This window comes from Talpa europaea (assembly GCF_964194135.1).
Source record: "Talpa europaea genome assembly, chromosome: 8".
Classification (NCBI taxonomy): domain Eukaryota; kingdom Metazoa; phylum Chordata; class Mammalia; order Eulipotyphla; family Talpidae; genus Talpa; species Talpa europaea.
This window is the reverse complement of record NC_140075.1, coordinates 117516769-117536737: the sequence shown is the minus strand read 5'-3', so window position 1 is coordinate 117536737 and position 19969 is coordinate 117516769. Positions and strand designations below refer to the sequence as shown.

General features: G+C 40.4%; 1 protein-coding gene across 2 annotated transcripts in view; it reads right to left on the bottom strand.

Moving 5' to 3' along the window:
* The window catches only part of ATG2B (autophagy related 2B), a gene marked incomplete at both ends in the record, with an annotated part of 59463 nt that overhangs the window by 1425 nt on the left and 38069 nt on the right, over positions 1 to 19969 (bottom strand). Inside the window, 13 exons of one of the 2 annotated variants that reach the window (XM_084239791.1) lie at positions 1814 to 1963; positions 2538 to 2692; positions 2887 to 3008; positions 4210 to 4292; positions 4632 to 4701; positions 7391 to 7598; positions 7897 to 7975; positions 13227 to 13328; positions 13949 to 14143; positions 15099 to 15207; positions 15627 to 15853; positions 17135 to 17337; positions 19594 to 19735. In XM_084239791.1, coding sequence (XP_084095917.1) covers positions 1814 to 1963; positions 2538 to 2692; positions 2887 to 3008; positions 4210 to 4292; positions 4632 to 4701; positions 7391 to 7598; positions 7897 to 7975; positions 13227 to 13328; positions 13949 to 14143; positions 15099 to 15207; positions 15627 to 15853; positions 17135 to 17337; positions 19594 to 19735 — 1845 coding nt within the window. The remainder of the gene's footprint in view (positions 1 to 1813; positions 1964 to 2537; positions 2693 to 2886; positions 3009 to 4209; positions 4293 to 4631; positions 4702 to 7390; positions 7599 to 7896; positions 7976 to 13226; positions 13329 to 13948; positions 14144 to 15098; positions 15208 to 15626; positions 15854 to 17134; positions 17338 to 19593; positions 19736 to 19969) is intronic. The other variant, XM_084239792.1, reaches the window with a different exon arrangement.

The window sequence follows — 19969 nt, the reverse complement described above, 5'->3', positions numbered from 1 at the left end:
TTAGAATCAACAATTCTAACACAATACATCTACAGAACTTGGCACAGCCCAGCAGGTATTGTGTGTCCCTTGAATCATCCCTAACTAACTACCACTACCTTCAGCACAGCTACCTGGTCACCAGGACATGGGATTATATAAAACAGCCCAGCAAACTTTCTCTGGAAAGGGCCAGATGGTAAATAGATCTGTGATCTATTCTTCCTTTTACAATCCTTAAAATGGTAACCATCATCCTGAGCCAGCAAGTCTCAATGAAAACAGGCACAGCAGACCTGACTGCAGGCCGCCCTCCTGACCCAAAGGACACACTTCCCGGTGAAACACATGGGGTGTTTTCTCGGGATATTTGTGTTATTAATGTCTGTGAAATAGTTATCACCCCTTAGGAAGCTCTGTTTAAAAAGTTGTTAAATACAGAAGTCAGATTCCACTAGAACCACGCTTGCTGTTCCCACCTTCTTCCACTCCTCCCAGCTGGACACCCAAACACCTCCCCTGGCCCCACGGACCACACGCCAGGGAGGTGGCTTTTGCTGAGCCTGTTTCTCACCTGTGAGTTGGCAACACCACCTTGCTGTAAGGACCACATATACCTGGTGCAAAGTAAGCATGGAAGTATTTACATCTAATGAAAGGATGACACGAGGTACGCGTTTTGCAGGCTGCAAAGGCCATGGGCTGGCTGGCCACCATCACTGCTTGAGCTCCAGCCAGAGTCAGTGTACAACCTCATTTCTAACACGGCTGCTGATAACATCCGGCGTCTGTAAGAACAGGTCTCACTGAAATTCTTTCTCTACTGTCGCCACTATTTTTAAGAAAGGGGCCCATGGCCATGCCTTTCTTTATCTGCTCAGTCACATCCGGGCCCATCTCAGTGGTAGGCCCACAGATGCCGCTTTCGTAAAAGGGAGAGAAGGTTGCCTCAGCCCTTCTGCCTGCCAACAGAGTATGATGGGAAATCCTAACACACGAATCATAAGCAAAATGACCTGAAGCTCTTTTGTGTCATATTAAAAAGAAAAAAAGTCAAAGAAGATTAAGACAGAGAATGCTCCTGACCACTCCCGTGAAGGAGCATGCTCACGTGCGCACCCCCATTGCGACTGGGCCACGCTTGATCCGTGTCCAGATTCAGTCGTTACAAAGAGCCAACTCCACCCCTAGAATGTCTGCATAGATCAACAAAGGTACATTTAGATAAATATTTCTGCAAACAGTGTTTCGGGGAAAAACAGAAACAATGTCCACCCACAGGAAAATAAAGTATGTCTGTTCACACAATGAACTCCTATAAAATTAGTTCAAGCTAGAGCTATATGTAGTCCACAGGGATACATCTTAAAAGAAAAAAGGTGCAAGATGATGTGATACCATTTATGTTAACTCTAGAACACAAACAGTAGTTTATCTTGTTTATGAGTACATGTTCACATAGAAACGTACAGAAAAAAATATGTGCCATTTTTAGGATCGTGAAAGTATGGGAATGAGATCAGGGTGAGCAATTCACCTGAAAAATTATATTTCTTAAACAAATCTGATGTCAATACAGCGAAGTGTGAATAGATGTGAAATCTAGTTGGTGGGCACACGGGTGTTTGTTTCCATTGTTCCTCGCAAGCATCCGAGTCTATCAGCCACAACCTGGCCCTCTTCTCTTCCCCATGCAGACACGTGCACGTGCTACGAGTTCCAAATCCACTCCTAGGGCTTTCTTTTAAACAAATTCCAACCAGTGACTGCTCTTCAGGTGAATACCAGGAAAAATGTGACAGGTTCTAGCCTGTCCCCACCGGTCCTCACTCACCTCTTTCACGACACTGTAGGCCTTGGCTACGCCTTCCCTCAGGTCTACTGGCTGGTGCGCTAATCGGTGGTGAGGAAACCTTTTGGTCTTCTTGGGCTCGATAGCAAGGGTGCCAGGAGACACCATATCATAAGCAGTCTCTGCTGCTGCCTGGATTATTTTAAATCAGAAAGCAGAGCTAATTAGACAATGTCTGGAGAGTCATGCCCAGGGAGTGAGGAAGGACAAAGGGATTCACACACCCCAATCAGGTGCTTCTGCAGTGCTTGCATTTTTTACAAGCATTACCTTATAGCAAGAATATTAAAGTGTACATTAAAAACTAATATCTGGGCTGAGTTCATTTATTTTAGTCCCCCCTCTGTCCTCTGAGAACACTTTCCAAGTTACCAGGTTAATAAAGAATGCAGTCTGTGAACAACTGGAATGTCAACTGGTACTTAGTACTTCATGTGACACACCTGAATGTGACTATGTTTGATTCGGTAACGCAGGCAGCAGCTAGCTAGCATCTTTTCACACCAACGTAAAATAAATCCTCAGCTATCTTAACGGTTATAACTAACTTGAAAAAGGTAAACTTCACAGTATTCTCACTGCTTTATTCTACTGCTTATTTAACACTAGATATACACATAAAAGAATTCTCAACATTTTGTGTATTTTCCTTATATTGTTATGCTCCTCCTCTTTGCAGAGATTAAGGCAGGCCACAGAGTGGTACCTGTATGGTTTGAACCATCCTGTTTGTGAGTTCGAGAGCCGCCATTGCTGTTGAGGTGCCAAAGGAAGCAGCTCCTCTCTGAAACCCTCGGACAATGCGGCCATCCTTCCGGTATTGCTCTATCGGTAACCAGACCAGGTCCTTCAGGCCTTGCACTGGAACAGTCAACACACAGAAATCAGTGGGGGCGCTGGAGCACTGATCTCTGCTATCATTCTAACTCTGGGGATTTTAGCCCCTAAAACTGGAGGCAATGTCTGCTCATGTATGTTTTCTAAAAAGTCATTCCTCACGTTGACTCTGCAACTCAAAAAACAGACAATTATTTTTTGAGTAAAAGAAAACTCACCTAATTGGACTAGTGAATGCATAGGCCCAACACCTCCCAGGATTCCTGGTAGCTGGTTCTTCTTAATGTCAGTAAGCCATTCAGTGATGGCATATGAGAATAGTTTGTCAACACCTAGCAAACTAGAGCAAATGATTGTTAGTGTATAGAAAGGAGAAATTAATGTATAGGCTTAAGTTTAGTGTTTCTTCTTTTTTACATACAACATAATTCACAAATTGCAAGGAAAAAATATAGATGTTCAATCTGAATTGTACATGTATACATATACAGTAATGTACATCTATGTATACATATATGGTAATGTGTATACATATAATTTAACTGTAAGGCTGTTGGTTTTTTTTTTTGTGTGTGTGTGTGTGTGTGGGACCCTTGCCGGCGGCTGGGGAACGAACCGGCGCTGCAGAGGCTGTGGGTAGCCTCGCAGCCCAGCACTCAACTGCTGTGCCACCAGGGGAGGCCCAGGTTAGTAATTTCTATAAGGCTCAGATCATATGTGTACAACTGCTTTTTCCTCTGTTCTAATTTCTCAAATATCTGAAGCTCTGGCATAGGGTTAACTCAGTATCTATAAATTGCCATATGGGTCTTAGCTATTAAAAAGCTTTACCTTGTGAACTACCAATCTTTTCACTAAAAAAGGTAATTTATAACTCTGTGTAGGGTAAAGAAAATGTCAGGCTTTTCTGCCCTTCCGCCATCAGGATAGATGATGGATCCTTGTCCTGAATGCATGCCTGATGGCGGGCACCTGGAATAGGGTGTGGGCATAGGTAGATGGGATTCAGCTGAGCTAAGACTGTGCTTTTAAGGGCGGCGTGACGGGGACGCCAGCAGCAGCAGGAGAAGCCGAAGCAGAAGCCGAGAAGCAGCAGAACGAATGCCAGAGAATCCAGATAGAGTGAAGACTTGCGGGGGGCTGGGAGGCCTGCCAGCCTCCCAGCCCCCCAGCCAGCACCCCTGCCTGCCATATGCCTGGTGAACCCCAATAAAAGACCTGCAAAAAAAGCCACTGAGGACTCTGACTCCTCCTTTACCCGGTCTGCATTGGATCAGAAAACCTGCACTGTGGCCAGTTCCTGGCCTCTACACTCTGGAAAATTAAAAACTATAACTAGACGTTTTTGAGAAACACTGCTATACAAGCTACTTCTACTCTCACAGAATAAAAATTACCCATAATCAATAAAGATCCTCTAAAAAGGAGCCCTCTGCAGTCTGGTAAAACCAATCAAGTATGTGTGCTGAGAACTCGCTTTATAATCTGTGGTGAACTGACTTTAGTGACTTTGTCCCAAGGCCCTCGGATAACCGACTCACCCATGCCGGTAGAAGAGTCTCTTCAGTTTCAGTTCCGAGCAGTTCAACTGGGCCAGACCAATCAAAATCCCAGCTAACGTCCCCTTTAAAGTTAACAAAGGCCAGGTTAATCTGCAAATTGAGAGACTTAACATTTAAAATAGTTGTTATCTGATAAGTCAAGCACTAGTCACTAATGAAGCTAAAACACTAAGTATTTATCAGCAAAAAATACGTATTTTACACAATTTAGATAAAAATTTATTCATGGGTTCTTCAGAAATGATAATTTACTTTAAAAAATTAAAAAATCTTGCACATCACTTCAAACATATATATAAACTATGACAATAAACTACGACAGAGCAAAGTTTTTAAAAATTGAGTCCATTAGAAAAACAAATGAGGTAACTGTGTATAGCAATTTGTTCAAAGTTCCAAACCTGATCCATTGATACGTGTTTGCCATGATAATCAAGTCGAATAGGAACTTCTGAGGTGAATCTAAATTCTCTAAAGATAAAGAAAGGAGAGTTATTTACATTACTAAATGTTCGAATTTGATATTAATTGTTCAACTAGAAAATAAAAAAAGGAATATCTTGAGGTCTAAATAAAAGAGAGCATCATTAGCTCTACCTTTTTCTTAAAGTAACAGAACAACTAAACCAATGTCAATCATCGTATAAATTGCATTTATTTTACTATATTTAAATTTTCTCACAAAAAACTGTTCCTACACGTTTATCTTAGAAAAATTTATTCTGCCAGATATTCCCAATTCACACAGAAAGCAAATTAATAAAAGCAAACTTCAAGATTAAAAATTAAGGATGAATATAATCATATCACCAAAAAGTGATAAAGGAGAGATATATTTGTTTTCACTCATGAGGAAAGAGTCAGAAAACCGGGACGTGAACCCAGTGTCTCAGGAACATGGGCTGCGGTGGTGAGCAAGGAGCTACAATTCTCCAAGTCGCCATTTCCTTGTCAGCATACTTCACATGCCACCCACATTGCTGAATTTTGGTCAGTTTTCTTAAAATTAATGCTTGTAAGTAGGTTATTAAAATGGTAGTGGAATTCTGTGGGAAATGAAATTATATACTGATGGAACACCAAGCAAAAGACAATGGTTTCCAAAAGCTGGAGTGTAAACTTGGATTCAAATTTGAGACACATAATGTCAATGGCTGTATCTTAGGATACAGGATCGTAAGACACCTCACAAAAATCCATTTTAACCTACAATGAAATAGAAATGCTGTATTAACATTACCCTACCGGTGTAGGGTAAGTTATGTATCAGGCTTTTCCGCCCTCCCACCATTAGATTTAATGCCTGCCGGATGGTGGACACCTGGAGTAGGGTGTGGGCATATGTAGGTGGGATACACCTGGTCTAGACTGGGTTTATAAGGGCAGCATCATGGGGACACCAGCAGAGTGAAATAGAGACCAGAGAACGAGAGAAGAGAGCAGACCAGCAGAGGCCACGAGAGAAGGCCGGAGAGCCCAGATAGAGTGAAGATTCACCGTGGGCTGGAGGCTTGCCAGCCTCCTGGCACCCTGCCTGCTGAGTACCTGGTAAAATGTCAAAGCCTGAAAAAGCCACAGAGGGCTCCAGGACGCTTGGGTCATAGAAAACCTGCACTGTGCCATCCTGCCGCTGCAACCGGCTACAGGAAGCCTGGGGCCCTAGCTCCACCTTCATCTCCATAACTCATGTCACTGGTTTTCTGGGCAACACCACCAACACCTGTCTCCTCCTTTCTCACCCTGTTTTCCCATGGCACATAACAGTACAAATCACGTGAGCCCAATTAAGGAGGGATTTTTTTCTCTACTTTGTTCATTGTGCATACATAAAGTGCTCAGTAAACAACTGTAGAAAGAACAGATGTTTGGGGGTAAAGGGGAAGACTATTACGCCATCATTTTGGGGAAATACACTGAATTGGGGATTAAGAAGACCAAGTTTGAGTCCTTGCTCAGCTACTAACTCACCTCTCTGGGCAGAATTTTCCCCTCTGTAAAGTGAGTAATGTGATCTATATTTCAAATTAATTTTCCAGGGTTCTGGAACCCCTAGGAGCTTTCAAGAATAGAAATGGAAATCTATAAGCTATTTTCAGTATTTTAAATAACCTAATTGAAATGAACATGTACCTAAGATGACTAAAAGTGTCAAATGTCTTTGCTTTCAGGCCAGAAATGCAACAAGTCAGTATGTCTTATGCTGGTTATCCAGTGCTTGCAGAAACCAAATTGGCAAATTACATGTGATAAATTTAAAATGAATATTCCAAATTACTATCATTTACAATTTTAGACAGAAAAATATATTTTTTAAGGTCACTGTGGGAAAACCATGAAGGGTCAGTCACCAGAGATCCTCATCCAGCACCTTTCCAATTCTCATATGCTATCATTTTTTTTCTTTACTACTTTGCGTATTTTCTATCTGCTTCATCAGTCCACAAGACATCAAACCATAACACTTTTCTGCCTACTTTGGGCCATGCCAGAAGTCTAACCTTTACTTTCCCACTATTTAGAAGAAAGGCGGAAACTGGGGAATGCTGATGTCCCCGGGGAAGAGTCAACACTCCTGCGCTACCTTCAAGGGCTGGGGAAGAAAAGCAGGGAGACTGCCTGGGGCTGGGGAGAAGGGATCAGCGCAATGTGCGACCATTTAGCCGAGTGGCAGGGCGTGGCCACAGCACATGGTGGCAGCACAGGAGACCTGGGTGCCGCCCAGCTAGGGAGCAAAGGGTCAGGAAAGGCTCAACAGTGATGGGGAAAGGCAAACAGAAAACAGGACAAAAAATTTCCATAAGGGAAAAAGCAGAAATGGCGAAGCTGAGGTATGTGAAAGAAAAGAGGAAAAAGAGCAGCATGTTTCAAGTACAAAATAGGCCTTAACAGTGCCTGGGAAGAGAGAGACAAGAGGAGGAAAAAGGAAGAAGTTAGAAGGCAAAGGAAGCCCCTGCCGTGGAATCAGCAGAGTGGTGACTCCTGAACCAGCACTACTTGGTGCAAATAAGGGTACAGATTAGGTGGGAACCACATAAAATAACACCAAGTGAGTATTTGGCAGTGCAAAGAAAAGCTGATGTAGCCTTTTAATTATACAAAATATCAAAAAACAATCTTTAAAACTCTTAAGATAATTTATTACCAAAATTAAAGAATTTACCTAAAAAACACAGGTTGATCACTAAATGATGCTTCTTCCATTGAGAAGTCCTTTTCTTCCTCCCCATTTGTCATTTCCACTGAACTGGCACTCTGGTCTTGGGGAGGCTGTTTTGGCCCGGGATAGGAAAGAACTAGATTTGGCTCCTTGGAAGTACTTAAATGCCTTGGCAAACTGCAGGTGACATCAGCTCCAGGGGACTTTTTAACTGAAAATAGAACATGCACATTAGAAAACTGAGGTGTATTTCTTTAGAGCAACCACTAAATCAATCCACATTTAACTTGTTTTGCTAATTTCATTTAATAAATATAATTCTACAGGGAAAATTGTCTTTCACCTTTCAAATTAGTATTTTTACAGAAACTTCTGTGTAATTTAACAAAAATAAACACAGAAGACATTACTATAGAAATGAAAATAAAGACAGTCTCATAACAATCAAAATCAACCTAAGTACTTGTTACAGACTTTTTCAATATTTTCAATATTACCATATTTAATACCTTCTGGATCTGGAGCCATTAGAATCTCTACTTCTGTAGAAAGACTTGTGAAGAAATCTTTCAGGAAGAACAAAGCATCCTAAAATTAAGAGATGTGATCAGAACTCAAAGGGAAAAAGGTACATCTATTTCTAAAGCTATGAAATAAGTTAACTCACATTTTACGCATTATTCACATACAGCTGTATTTCAATGAGTCCTTTCCTAATTTCTCTATTTCACACTATAATACACACACTGTTAATTCTCACAACTCTATAAAAAAATTGATTTATAGATGTGAAAATTAAGACCCACAAAAGATAAAAATTACAAGCTGGGAAGATTTTGAGTCAAAGCACATCATCATTTTCTTAGCAGTCCAGCATTCTCCGTTCTTTTCCTGGCACCCGCATTCCGATTCTCCCTTTGTCCTCATCCCGAGCTGGCAGTGGTGATGTCACTAACGACAATCAGAGGAGACAGCTACTGGCTACTCACCACATGCCATAAAAGTTCTTAATGTCTTATTTCTGCTTTCACCATTATGCTATTGTCTTGATACATTTTTTACTGAACATGATATTCAAAATAAAAATTAAAAATAAATAAGGTTGCCCATTTCGTGTCGTCTATTCAGAAATTATTTAATTACAAAAGAAATGTCTGGGGCCTCCCTGGTGGCGCAGGCGGTTGAGCACAGCACTGTGAAGCTGTCCGCAGCCTCTGCAGCGAGGGTTCCATCCCAGCCGGCCAGCGAGAATCCCACATGGTGCGGCAGACCTCTCCTGTCTCGCCCGCTGCTCCCCTCAGCAGTGTATCGTCAGTCTTCCTGTTCTGTTCCCTGCTCTGTCTCTCTGAATCCTCTCACCTTCCCGTGCATCTGGCCTGTACCCTGGTTCTTGTATAAATAAAAAAAATCTTTAAAAAAAAAAAAAAGAAATGCCTGGATTGATGTTATACTACACCCAAGCCACATTTGCCAGGTATAGCAATGTTGTCTACCTCACTGAAACTGACAAATTCATTTTAGAAAATATCAAAACTAAATGTCTGTCCTACTCTTTCACATCCTTTCCTTTCACTTAAAGAAGTTCTAAATTAAACTAATATTATAGCAAATGCAATGTAAAAATGAATGAGGGCTACCAATATTTGTTAGCACACCAAAAGTTTAACAGAAAATTCCAAAGGAATTTATCTACTACTGATGAAATTTATCAGAAGTATAAATGATGCAAGTTAGAAAAATATTTTTCTAGGTAACTGGCTTATAGGAGGCTGACAAGTGGACTAAAGAGCAAGCAGGTGCTTTCAACAGTAATGGAAACATCCTGGTTTTGCAGTAGGGCAGTGGGTTTGTGAATTGCTCTTAGTGTTATTAAGCTTCATACATATATTTTGTATAATTTATACTACACATATTTATTATATATTACTATACATATAAACTATTAATATAAAAATTTTATCCTCTGGCCACAAGGTGGTGATATTTAAATGCCTGTGTTTTTTTTTTTTTTTCCTTAAAGATTTATTTGTTTATTCATACAAACACTGGGTACAGTCAGAAGCACGGGAGGGTGAGAGAATTCACCAGAGCCAGAGCGGGGAACAGAACAGGCAGAAGGACTGAAGTACACTGCTGAGGGGAGTAGAGGGCGGCAGAAGAGGTCTGCGCGCCATGTGGGACCCTCGCCGGTGGCCGGGGATCGAACCGGCGCTGCAAAGGCTGCAGGCAGCTTTGCAACCCAGCGCTGAACCACTGCGCCACCAGGGGAGGCCCGCCTGTAAATGTTTTGATTCTATGACTGCCTTCAAAAAAAAAGACAATTCCAGATAAATATGCTCTTTAAAATAATGGAAGACTAAAGAGACAGTGGTTTTTATCCATTTTTGCTTCATAAACACAAGACAACAAAAGGATATTAATCATCAGTTTTTCAAAACATTCTCAGAATTCTTGATTTCAGCATTTATGCTATTATGTTGTGCTCCTTACTTATCAAAAAAAACAATTTTAAAGCTAGCAAGACACAACATTTCATAAATGATGATACAGAAATGGCAAACATGCACATGAAAAGGTGCTAGTATTATTTGTCATCAGAGAAATCCAAAGTAAAATCACGATGAGCATCAAGTAAAACAGCTAAAACAAGACACCAAGTTTGGTCAGGGTGTGAAGCAGATGAGTTCTCTTCTGTTATCCTTTAAAATAATGACACATACAACAGCACCACCACTGGAGAGCTGCTTGGCACCTTCTTATAATAGTTACAAGTGTATCAACCCTGTGTGTGTGTGTGTGTATGCACACATACCCTAGAAAAATGCCCATATGTCCATAAAAAGTTTCATACACAAACTTCTTAACAGCTCTATTCACAAGAGCCAAAAACAAGAAAACAACCCTAATGGAAATCAATAAATGGATAAACAAATTTTGGTATATCCATATAATGGAACACTCCTCAGGAATAAAAATGAACAGATTGCAGATGCATATGACAACCTGGATGAACTTCGTGGCCCTACTGATGAGCACAGGAAACCAGATACAATTCATTTATATGAAGCTGCAGAACATCCATAATCTGTGGGATGGAAATGAGGTCAGTGTCTACTTTGGAGTGGTGATGACAGGGGATAGAGTACTTTGCAGATAAAGAAATGTTCTGTCTTTCAACTGATGTAGTAGATACTCAAGTGTATATATTTGTCAAGTTCAAACTGTATTTAAAAATATGGATTTTGGGCCTCCCCTGGTGGCTCAGGCGGTTGAGCACTGCTCTGTGAAGCTGTCCACAGCCTCTGCAGCACGGGTTTGATCCCGGTCGGCTGGCGAGGGTCCCACATGGCAAGCAGACCTCTCCTGTCTCGCTCGCTGCTCCCCTTAGCAGTGTATTTTGTCAGTCTGCCTGTCCTGTTCCCCACTATGTCTCTGGTGAATCCTCTCACCCTCCCGTGCATCTGGCCTGTACCCTGGTTCTTGAATAAATAAATCTTAAAAGAAAATAAAACTTTAAAAAATATATGGATTTTATTAAGTGCAAATCACACCTCAATAAATTAACTTTTAAAAACTGGTTAATTATTTGTTAAACTTTGATCACACAAGTTATTTCTAGCCTTACGATTCTCTAGTAGAGGGCCTCCCTGGTGGCGCAGCGGTTGAGCGCGGGGTTGCAAAGCTGCCCGCAGCCTTGCAGCGCCGGTTCGATCCCCGGCTGCTCCCCGGCCACCGGAGGAGGGTCCCGCATGGCGCGCAGACCTCTCCTGCCGCCCGCTGCTCCCCTCAGCAGTGTACTTCGGTCCTTCTGCCTGCTCTGCTCCCTGCTCTGGCTCTGGTGAACTCTCTCACCCTCCCACACTTCTGACTGTACCCAGTGCTTGTATAAATAAATAAATAAATCTTTAAAAAAAAAAAAAAAGATTCTCTAGTAGAGAATATATTAACAGCCCAATATGACTTAAAATATTTTTTAAAAAATTACTTTTCATGTCACTGGCAACTGAGCAACAACGTTGACCAAGTAGAAATGTGCAAGCTGGTACTTCCAATACGCGTCATCTCCAACCTCAATAGAGTACTGGCTCCTTTTACTGAACGATCTCATGTCTCATTTCATAAACTCAATTAGGTTCTTGATGACTTCACGAACACAAATATTTGGTTTTATCTTCAGCTCACCAGTTGCTATCTCAAAAGAGACCAACAGTCTCAGAGATGCAGACTGGAAGGAGGTTTCGGTACTACACTCTGCCTCGCCATGAGTGTATCTGAAGCACGGCTTTGTCTTCCTCTGTTTCAAATTGTGGGCAGTTATTTCCCATTCCTCCTCAGGTTAATCACAACATTTATTTCTCTATTTTCTACAAGATTAACATTTCACTATTTTAATGTTTACAGTTTAAATAGTTAAATTATAGTTAAATTATAATGTTTATAGTTCTAAAGAAGAAATCAAAGTAATATTAAAGAAAAAAAGTCTATAAAGAAAACTGGGCTTACTAAGTCTGGTAAAGTCATTCCATAAATTCTATCTTGCTCAAGTTCTGCTCACAATGGTGATTTCCACAGTAATCAATTTTCCCATAAATATTTCAACATATTCCTACTGGATAAATCAAATTAAAATATGGATATCAAAAGTATTCTTCTCATAATGAGAAAAGACAAATCTGAAGTACACACTGATAACGCTGACCAGTTTAGAAGCTAAAAATATTGCTGTGGAGTTATGCTAAACTTCTGTGCTTCACAGTATGTTTTCTCTGAGATGCCTGTACTTTACAATGTAAATATTACTTAAGTATATTCCTGAAATACCTGTTATTTATTAAATAACTAATCAACACTAATCATTCTTACTTAAGCAATAAATAACAACAGCCCACATATTCCTACATAATTTCAAACCTGATCTGAATTAAACCAATTTAAGATATAGTAGCAAGAGGGTTGGTTATTTCAAACACAGGTTATTTTTCAAAACTCCATTTCTTTTCTTTAGTTGGTATATGCTTCAGTTAAATAATAATAACAGTTTTGATCTTTAACATTATGTGCCTGGCACCAAGTTAAAGCTTTCACAACCACCTGTCTCATTTTAAAAAAATGATGATACATATAGTATTTCTTCCATTTTATCAATGAAGAAACTGAGGTTTGAAAAAGTTAACTTATTCAAAATCACACAACCAGTAAAAGAGAATTAAAGCCAGGTCTCCCTTCAAACCCATCTCTTCACTCCTCCATACTACCACAAGCGTCCTATCTCACACACCTTGCAGACAGACTCCAGAAGAGGTAATAATGGTGTCTGAACAGCTCTATGGGTCAAAGCAAATTGAATGGGAGCAATTCGATGGGATGCTTGCTAGGTTATGGGAAATAGGATTTTTTTATGCCTTTCCATAAATCTCCGTTGCTAATTTGCCATTTTGTCCAGGGCAGAAGGAATTCACAGATGCCGTGATTAAAACATACTCCCCCCTTTCTTGCAATCACACGTGTCAGGGAGTCCTTCACACGCCCTGAGAAGACCTGCTGGCTGAATTAGGTGCATGAGCATAAGGAACAGGGAGGAGAAGCAAGCACTGAGTGCTATGTCATGGACACCAGGAGCAGGAGACTGCAGGGGAACAGTTAATAACATCTACTACCAACAGGTCAGATCCAAAAGCCTAAATAGTTTGCCTTGTTCTTTACCAGCAGAGATCTCAGCTTTAATTACACAACCTTCGCAAAAGTTAATAATAAAAATTGTAATTCTACTAAGCCATATCTCTCTGAATGTGGGCTATGTACTGAATCATAATTCCACAATCAGGCTAGTGGCACACACCTGGTCGATATTGAGACGCAGCGGCATCAGCGACACCCGCAAGCAGCACTCCTGTGGGGACTTGCCAGACTCTGGGCGCACGTGCAAAGCTTTAACTGTCAACTACAGAGAAAGAAAGAAAAAGATATATTGCCCCTCATGATATTTTGACCTTGTTTTCATTCAAAAGGAAAAGTAAAAAGAAAAAAAAATTTTTTTTTTCCTATATTAGAACAAAAAAGCCAAACTATTTAACCTCTTTCCTTAAAAAACCCTGAGTCAAACTTTTCTGGGTCACACACTGCCTCAGGAAGCTGATGAAAGCTATGGACTCTCTACAGAGGGAAAAATGCGAGCAATAATGTTGTACTTGCAGTCTCAAAGGCATTTGCTGAGCCCCTGCAGCTAATCTACAGTGCAAGACTCCACAGACAACTTTTATTTAAGAAGTGTTCCCACACTGGCTCACTTCCAGCAACACCAATATTCTGTAAGGTCACTGCGGGCTCTAGTTTTCCTCAGGTGTCAACATATTGGCAATTACAGTTAATGGACCCTAAAAGCGACATGCAAAGTAATATTTGAAACGTAAAACTTCAAGCAGCATATTTAACAGGGATTCACATTAAAATGAGAAAAACTACCCAGAAATTTTCCCCAATCTAATTCTTCGTCAGTTAGATATAATAAAAACCCTTTCGCAAAATTAACATAACAAAAAAATATGAAGTTTAAACACTTACCATGTTGGAATGAGCTTTGCGAGGCATCTCCTTGCTGCAATACAGGTACAGAAACTTATTCATTTGTGATGTTGCCAGGCGATCTCGGACTTCAAGGTCCTGCACGATGAGCACCTGCCTGGAGACGGGGTGCTCCAAGAGGCTGGACTCACAGCCTGGCTTGTAAGGGGGGTAGACCTCGTGCTGAAACTTCACCTTCATGGGCAAGGAGAAGAACAGGGAGCAAGCTTTATGTTTTATCTAAATCTGATTTTCTCTTTAAAATGCAAAATATCACTTCATTTTCACTGAATTCCATCTCAGCGTTCAATTCCACTTTCAGAGAACATAACATCTCTTCCTTTGTTCCCTCCCTGACTGATCGATGTTTACCTCATCATGCCAAGAGAAGCCTGACAAGCCTATCTTGTTTGGCCTTGGTGAAGCTCCTTATCCCTTTCAAGCAAAACCCTCAACAGAGTAAGATATAAGATTATGATCTTGCCTATCTATGACATTATTGAAAATGATTCAGTGGAGGTAGGGCTTATGTTCCAAAGGGGGGATGGGAATTAAATATATGAAATTGCCATCACTATGTACTTCTATACTAAGCACCCTAACATATGACACTTGGTTCAATCCCAGATAAACTGACAGAGTAAATTCACACAATACCATTGGTGGCCTGGCCCTCCTGCTCTCCAGATGTTTGACAAGGAGCCAAAATACATGCTCTCCAAGGGTAAGCCTCCTCAGCCAGGCTACCCTAGGGCAGTGGTTCACCAAGTACGGTATTGGGACAAGCAATATCAGAATCACCAGGAAACTGGTAAAAAATCCAAGTTCTTGGGCCCTATCACAAACCTACTAAATCAAAACCTCAGGCCTAGCACCCAGGATTTTAACAAGCTCAAGGGGGTTCTTTTGATAGTTACTGCTGTAGAGTCACTGCTCAATGAGGCAGCCTGAGAAAGCAAAAGCAAAAGACCTCAAACTTCTCATAACAATTGAGAAGAAAGAAGAGGTAAGAATTTCATGTAAGAACCCGCTCTTCTCTTATCCGAAGAGCAGGGATTACAGAAATATAATCAGGAGGCAGGAGTAACCAAAGAATCCTCACTGATGCTCCCTAATTCAGCGGGTTTTTCCTGCCAAGATTCCATCTTACCTTGCTTAACTGTATTTCCATTAAAAAGTCATGGTTTCTTCCTTTTCCACCACATACCATGTTACGACCATGTCTTGTGGGCGTATGAGAAGGTGAGCTGTGAGGACTACTATAAATAAAAAATAAGGAATATTCAAAGAAGATGTAAAGAAAGTAAGATTACAGAACTATCAGAGCATGCTACCAATGTATTACTACAAATCAAAACCACATTTTTTATACCTTAGAGACATCTGAGAACATGAATTCATCTCTGCCATGAGGGCAACATCTCCCTAGAAACACTTAGATAGACCTATAGGGAAAATGCGAATTATGATGCTGGAGCTCCTATCACGGGGCTTAGAAATGAAAACTCCCAATAAGCGCTTCATCACTTCAGAAACCCTTTATACTCAGAGTACTACAAGTCCTAGAAATCCTAATACAGAAAAGAATTATAATAAAGTTGGGAGTTCTTAAAATGATAAAAATCTATGTATTTTTCTGCAACAGACTACCAAATAAATAAAGTCAAAATTAACTTACATATAACTTTTAGCTGGAGAAGTAGGAGGGACTGTTCCAAAATCCTTTCCTCCATAAAGATGCCAAACAAGAGAGACTTCCTTAACAACATACCGAATTACAGGAATTGGAAAATGTAATGGGGCTTTGCTTGTATCTGTCTTTTTAATGGGCAGACTGAAATAATTCTCTCTTATCACAATTGCATCATCAACCATTATTTTTACAACTGGTTCTTCTTCCTTCTCCTAAAATGAAAAAAACAGGCATCACAGACTTTATCCCTAAAGAAACCTCTGATTACAGCTTTTATATCAAAGGGATTTCTTGATTCTCTATCATTTTTAATAATTTCATTATATAAAAAGGTATAATTGCTGACATTAATCCTAACACAAGATATTCTGCTTTATTAGTGATAAAATAAACTTTCTGTTCTATGTATACCATTTCATAAGAATTTTTTATAGTCTACAAATTAGCTTTTTTTTTTTAAAGATTTATTTTTTATTTGTACCCACTTCTCTGGGGTATAGGCCAGAGAAGTGGGGGGGTGAGAGGATTCCCCAGAGACAGAGTGGGGAGCAGAACAGGCAGATGAACCGAAGACACTGCTGAGGGTAGCAGCGGGAGAGGCAGGAGAGGTCTGCTGCACCATGTGGGCATCTCCCTGGCCAGCCGGGAATCGAACCTGCACTGCAGAGGCCGTGGACAGCTCCACAGCACTGCGCTCAACCCGCTGCACCACCAGGGAGGCCCTACAAATTAGCTTTTAAGACTCGTTTAACAATAAAAAAGGCATAGATTTAGTATGTGGGGGTTTGTGTATACAACTGTGTGGGGGGTGTGTGCGCTTTTAATTCAAAATCAATACTGCATTCCAAAGTTGACATATTGCAACATACTGACCAAAAATACCATGTTCCTGAAAATAGGCTTATCCTGATTTTGATTGCTTTGATTCTTTTTTATTTCCCAGAACTGGATAAAACACACACACTCACTAAGTTACCACAGGTAGTTTAATACATATGTATTTTAAGCAGTGATTCACGGGCCCAGTTCCAGTAACAGTGCTTAACCATTTAGATTAGTGAACTATGAACTCATCATGAACTATGAAATCATATTTTTAAACTATGAGCATGATTCTAAAATGGAAATTAAATATATCACCACCCACCAACCTTCACACAAACCACATCTTTCTTTCCTGCTATTTGGACCACCACCTCTAAATCAGCATCCTTTCTGCCATTTAATTTCACTGCCCTGAAGAGTTAACTTACTACAAAACACATCTGTAGTACAATAACCTCTTAGGAAATTTTGCAAATATAGAGCATTATTCCAAGTCTCTAAGAGATGTGACATAGACATAGTAAAGTATAACAAACATTTTAGTCTTAACTGTACTGCTGAACTGCAAAAAGTCATCAAAATCTAAAGAATATTTTTCAAATACCTTTTGGCTAATTCAATTTTAAACATTATTTTAAGGCTTTGATAATGTTATCAATTTTTATTACCTGAATGGTTGCTTTTGGTGCAAAAAGAATACAGAAGTCATCATTTTCAGTGGGCACACCTCTCACCGTGTCGCTGATCAAGTGGGGGGTGAAAGGCGTGTAAGTGGGGTCGGGCTCCTGGGACACATGCCCGCTTTCGTCTGGAAACAAGAAGAGGTCTGAACAGCATGGCTCCTGAATTTGTGATTTTTCATCCAAAATACCTAGGTGACAAGATGACAACATTCAGTCTCGGCGCATTTCCAAACGTCAATGACAACTTACCAGGCATCTGACCAGATACACAGCATGCTGAGCACATTCAACATGGACATTACATTCATTCTCATAATGATTCTGTACTAGTGGTTGACTGCTAGTAAAAACACTAAAAAGTTTAAAATTCCTAAGGAAACAGTAAATGATGGTCATATAAAGCTACAGACAGTCTCCACTCAGCCATCTGGCCTTAAAGCAGCTCAGGAAATTGGCGGAAACATTTAACCTGTGTTTCAGACTGACAAGACTGCCTGAGGGGTGAACTGTGAAGAAACATTCTGGACAGTATTGCAAGGGGAGAGGCAACTATTTACAGTTACAACAGTGCCTCACCTAAAACCACAGGAACTCTCTGATAGTAGAGTGGGTAGTGGAAACAATTGCCAAGTGTGTCTTCAGCCTGAAAAGGCAATGATCCCAAGCAAGGAAAAGAAGACAATTTTGGAGGCCCAAGGCAATCAAAATAGACACCTCGGGTAGCTCTCTCAATAGAAAGTTTAGCAAAGATTGCATGTGTACCAAAGGGCATGTGGACATACATTTATATTACATTAGAATCACTAATTCTCCATTCATTCATTCAAACCAAACTGAGAATGTGAAGATGAATAAAATGACATTTTGGTCTCAAGAGGCTCAGAGACTAGATTCTAAATCCTTCTATGGCAGCTCCTCAGACTTATTTACCCTTATAAATGCCTAGTACCCAGTACAGAATCTTGTATACCACAGCTGCTCAGTAAATTCTCTTTCTCACATTAGTTAGCGACAAAAATTTGTAACAAAAAATGTAGTACATAGGAAACTGAAAGTTTCCATTTGCTTCCTAAGTTCTAATTGACTCTAAGTTAGAATGAAAACATTTAATGTTATACTTTTATAACACCATTAAGTAATTTTTATTTATTTATTTATTTTCCAGAAGATTTATTTATTTATTTATACAAGCACTGGGTACAGTCAGAAGCGTGGGAGGGTGAGAGAATTCACCAGAGCCAGAGCGGGGAGCAGAGCAGGCAGACTGACGAAGTACACTGCTGAGGGGAGTAGGGGGCGGCAGGAGAGGTCTGCGTGCCATGCGGGACCCTCCTACAGTGGCTGGGGAGCAGCCGGGGATCCAACCGGCACAGCGGAGGCTTCGGGCAGCTTTGCAACCCAGCGCTCAACTGCTGCGCCACCGGGGAGGCCCTATGAAGTAATTTTTAAATTAAGATTTTCCAACATATAGAAATAGCGACATTCATCCAACTGGAAAAAAATGTTTTTTTAAATAAAAGCTTCAAAATATTTCTGTGTTTCCCCCATGGCTTTCTAGGTGTCTGGTGCCTCCCTACTTATCCCTACTTAACTTTATTGCCTTATCCAACTTTATGCAACTTCTGTTCTAGAACAGCTTGGGCTGCTAGTAGTCAGGGCTTATGCAACTCTTTGTGCCTCTGTTGATGTTAAAGACCTTGTCAACATTAGCTTCTCTCTCCCCTACTGCACACCTCAATCTTACCTACTTTTTAAAAGCCAATTCATCTCACTTTCACTAAAGTATAATAAAACTTTTTATTCCAACCATTTTTGAACAGTAGTCAAGAGTATATATCATATTTACCGTATCCTGAGATGTTTTCTTATATCATTTCTCAACCCTCCTAAACTAATATCAATGTGGTTTAGTACCACTTTGTTTTACTTAACTATAAGATACCAGAAAACATCAGTCTGTCTTCTACTTATTCCATTTCCTCTGTTACACACTAGCCAGCATTATTTACCTAAGAGACATTCAATCAACATAAAGTGATTGACTAGTAAATATCACCAAAACTCAGATGTGTTTCTTCTTTAATAAGGTACTTGTTGGGCCTCCCTGGTGGTACAAGGGGTTAAGCACCACACTATGAAGCAATCCGCAGCTTCTGCAGCAGGAGTTCAATCCCCGGCTGGCCAGGGAGATACCCACATGGCGCAGCAGACCTCTCCTGACTCACCCAATGCTCCCCTCAGCAGTGTATATCAGTCAGTCTGTTCTATTCCCCACTCTGTCTCTGGTGAATCTTCCCCCCACACCTCTGGCCTGTACCCCAGCTCTTGTATGCATAAACAAATCTTTAAAAAAAAATAAGGTATTTGTTATTTCTATGAACACAAATAATGTAAGCCTCAATACAACGGCAGTGCTCCTAGAAAAAAGTCCTGCTCCATCTCACCATCAGACTGTGGTTTTACAGACGAAGGGACTTGTTGCAGGTCAATCTCTTCCATGGCGTCACTCATCAACTCTCGTAAAATCTGTTGGTCTGCGTCAGGAAGTACTGGACCACGTGAGGATGGGTGACTACTGGAATCTACCTACAACCAAAAAGCTTAATTAGAAATGACTGAAAATGCTCTAAGAAGCAAAGTACTTAACATTTACTTTGTCCTAGAAATACATTACATTTTACGAAAACACCAGAAATAGGAACATGTTCTTCTTTCTATATTCTGCCCAGCAGCTGTTACATTTTCACTGAAAGCTTTTAGTATCATCATTATCACCCTAACAACTACAACCAAACAGAAATAAATGTGTCACTGCCTCGA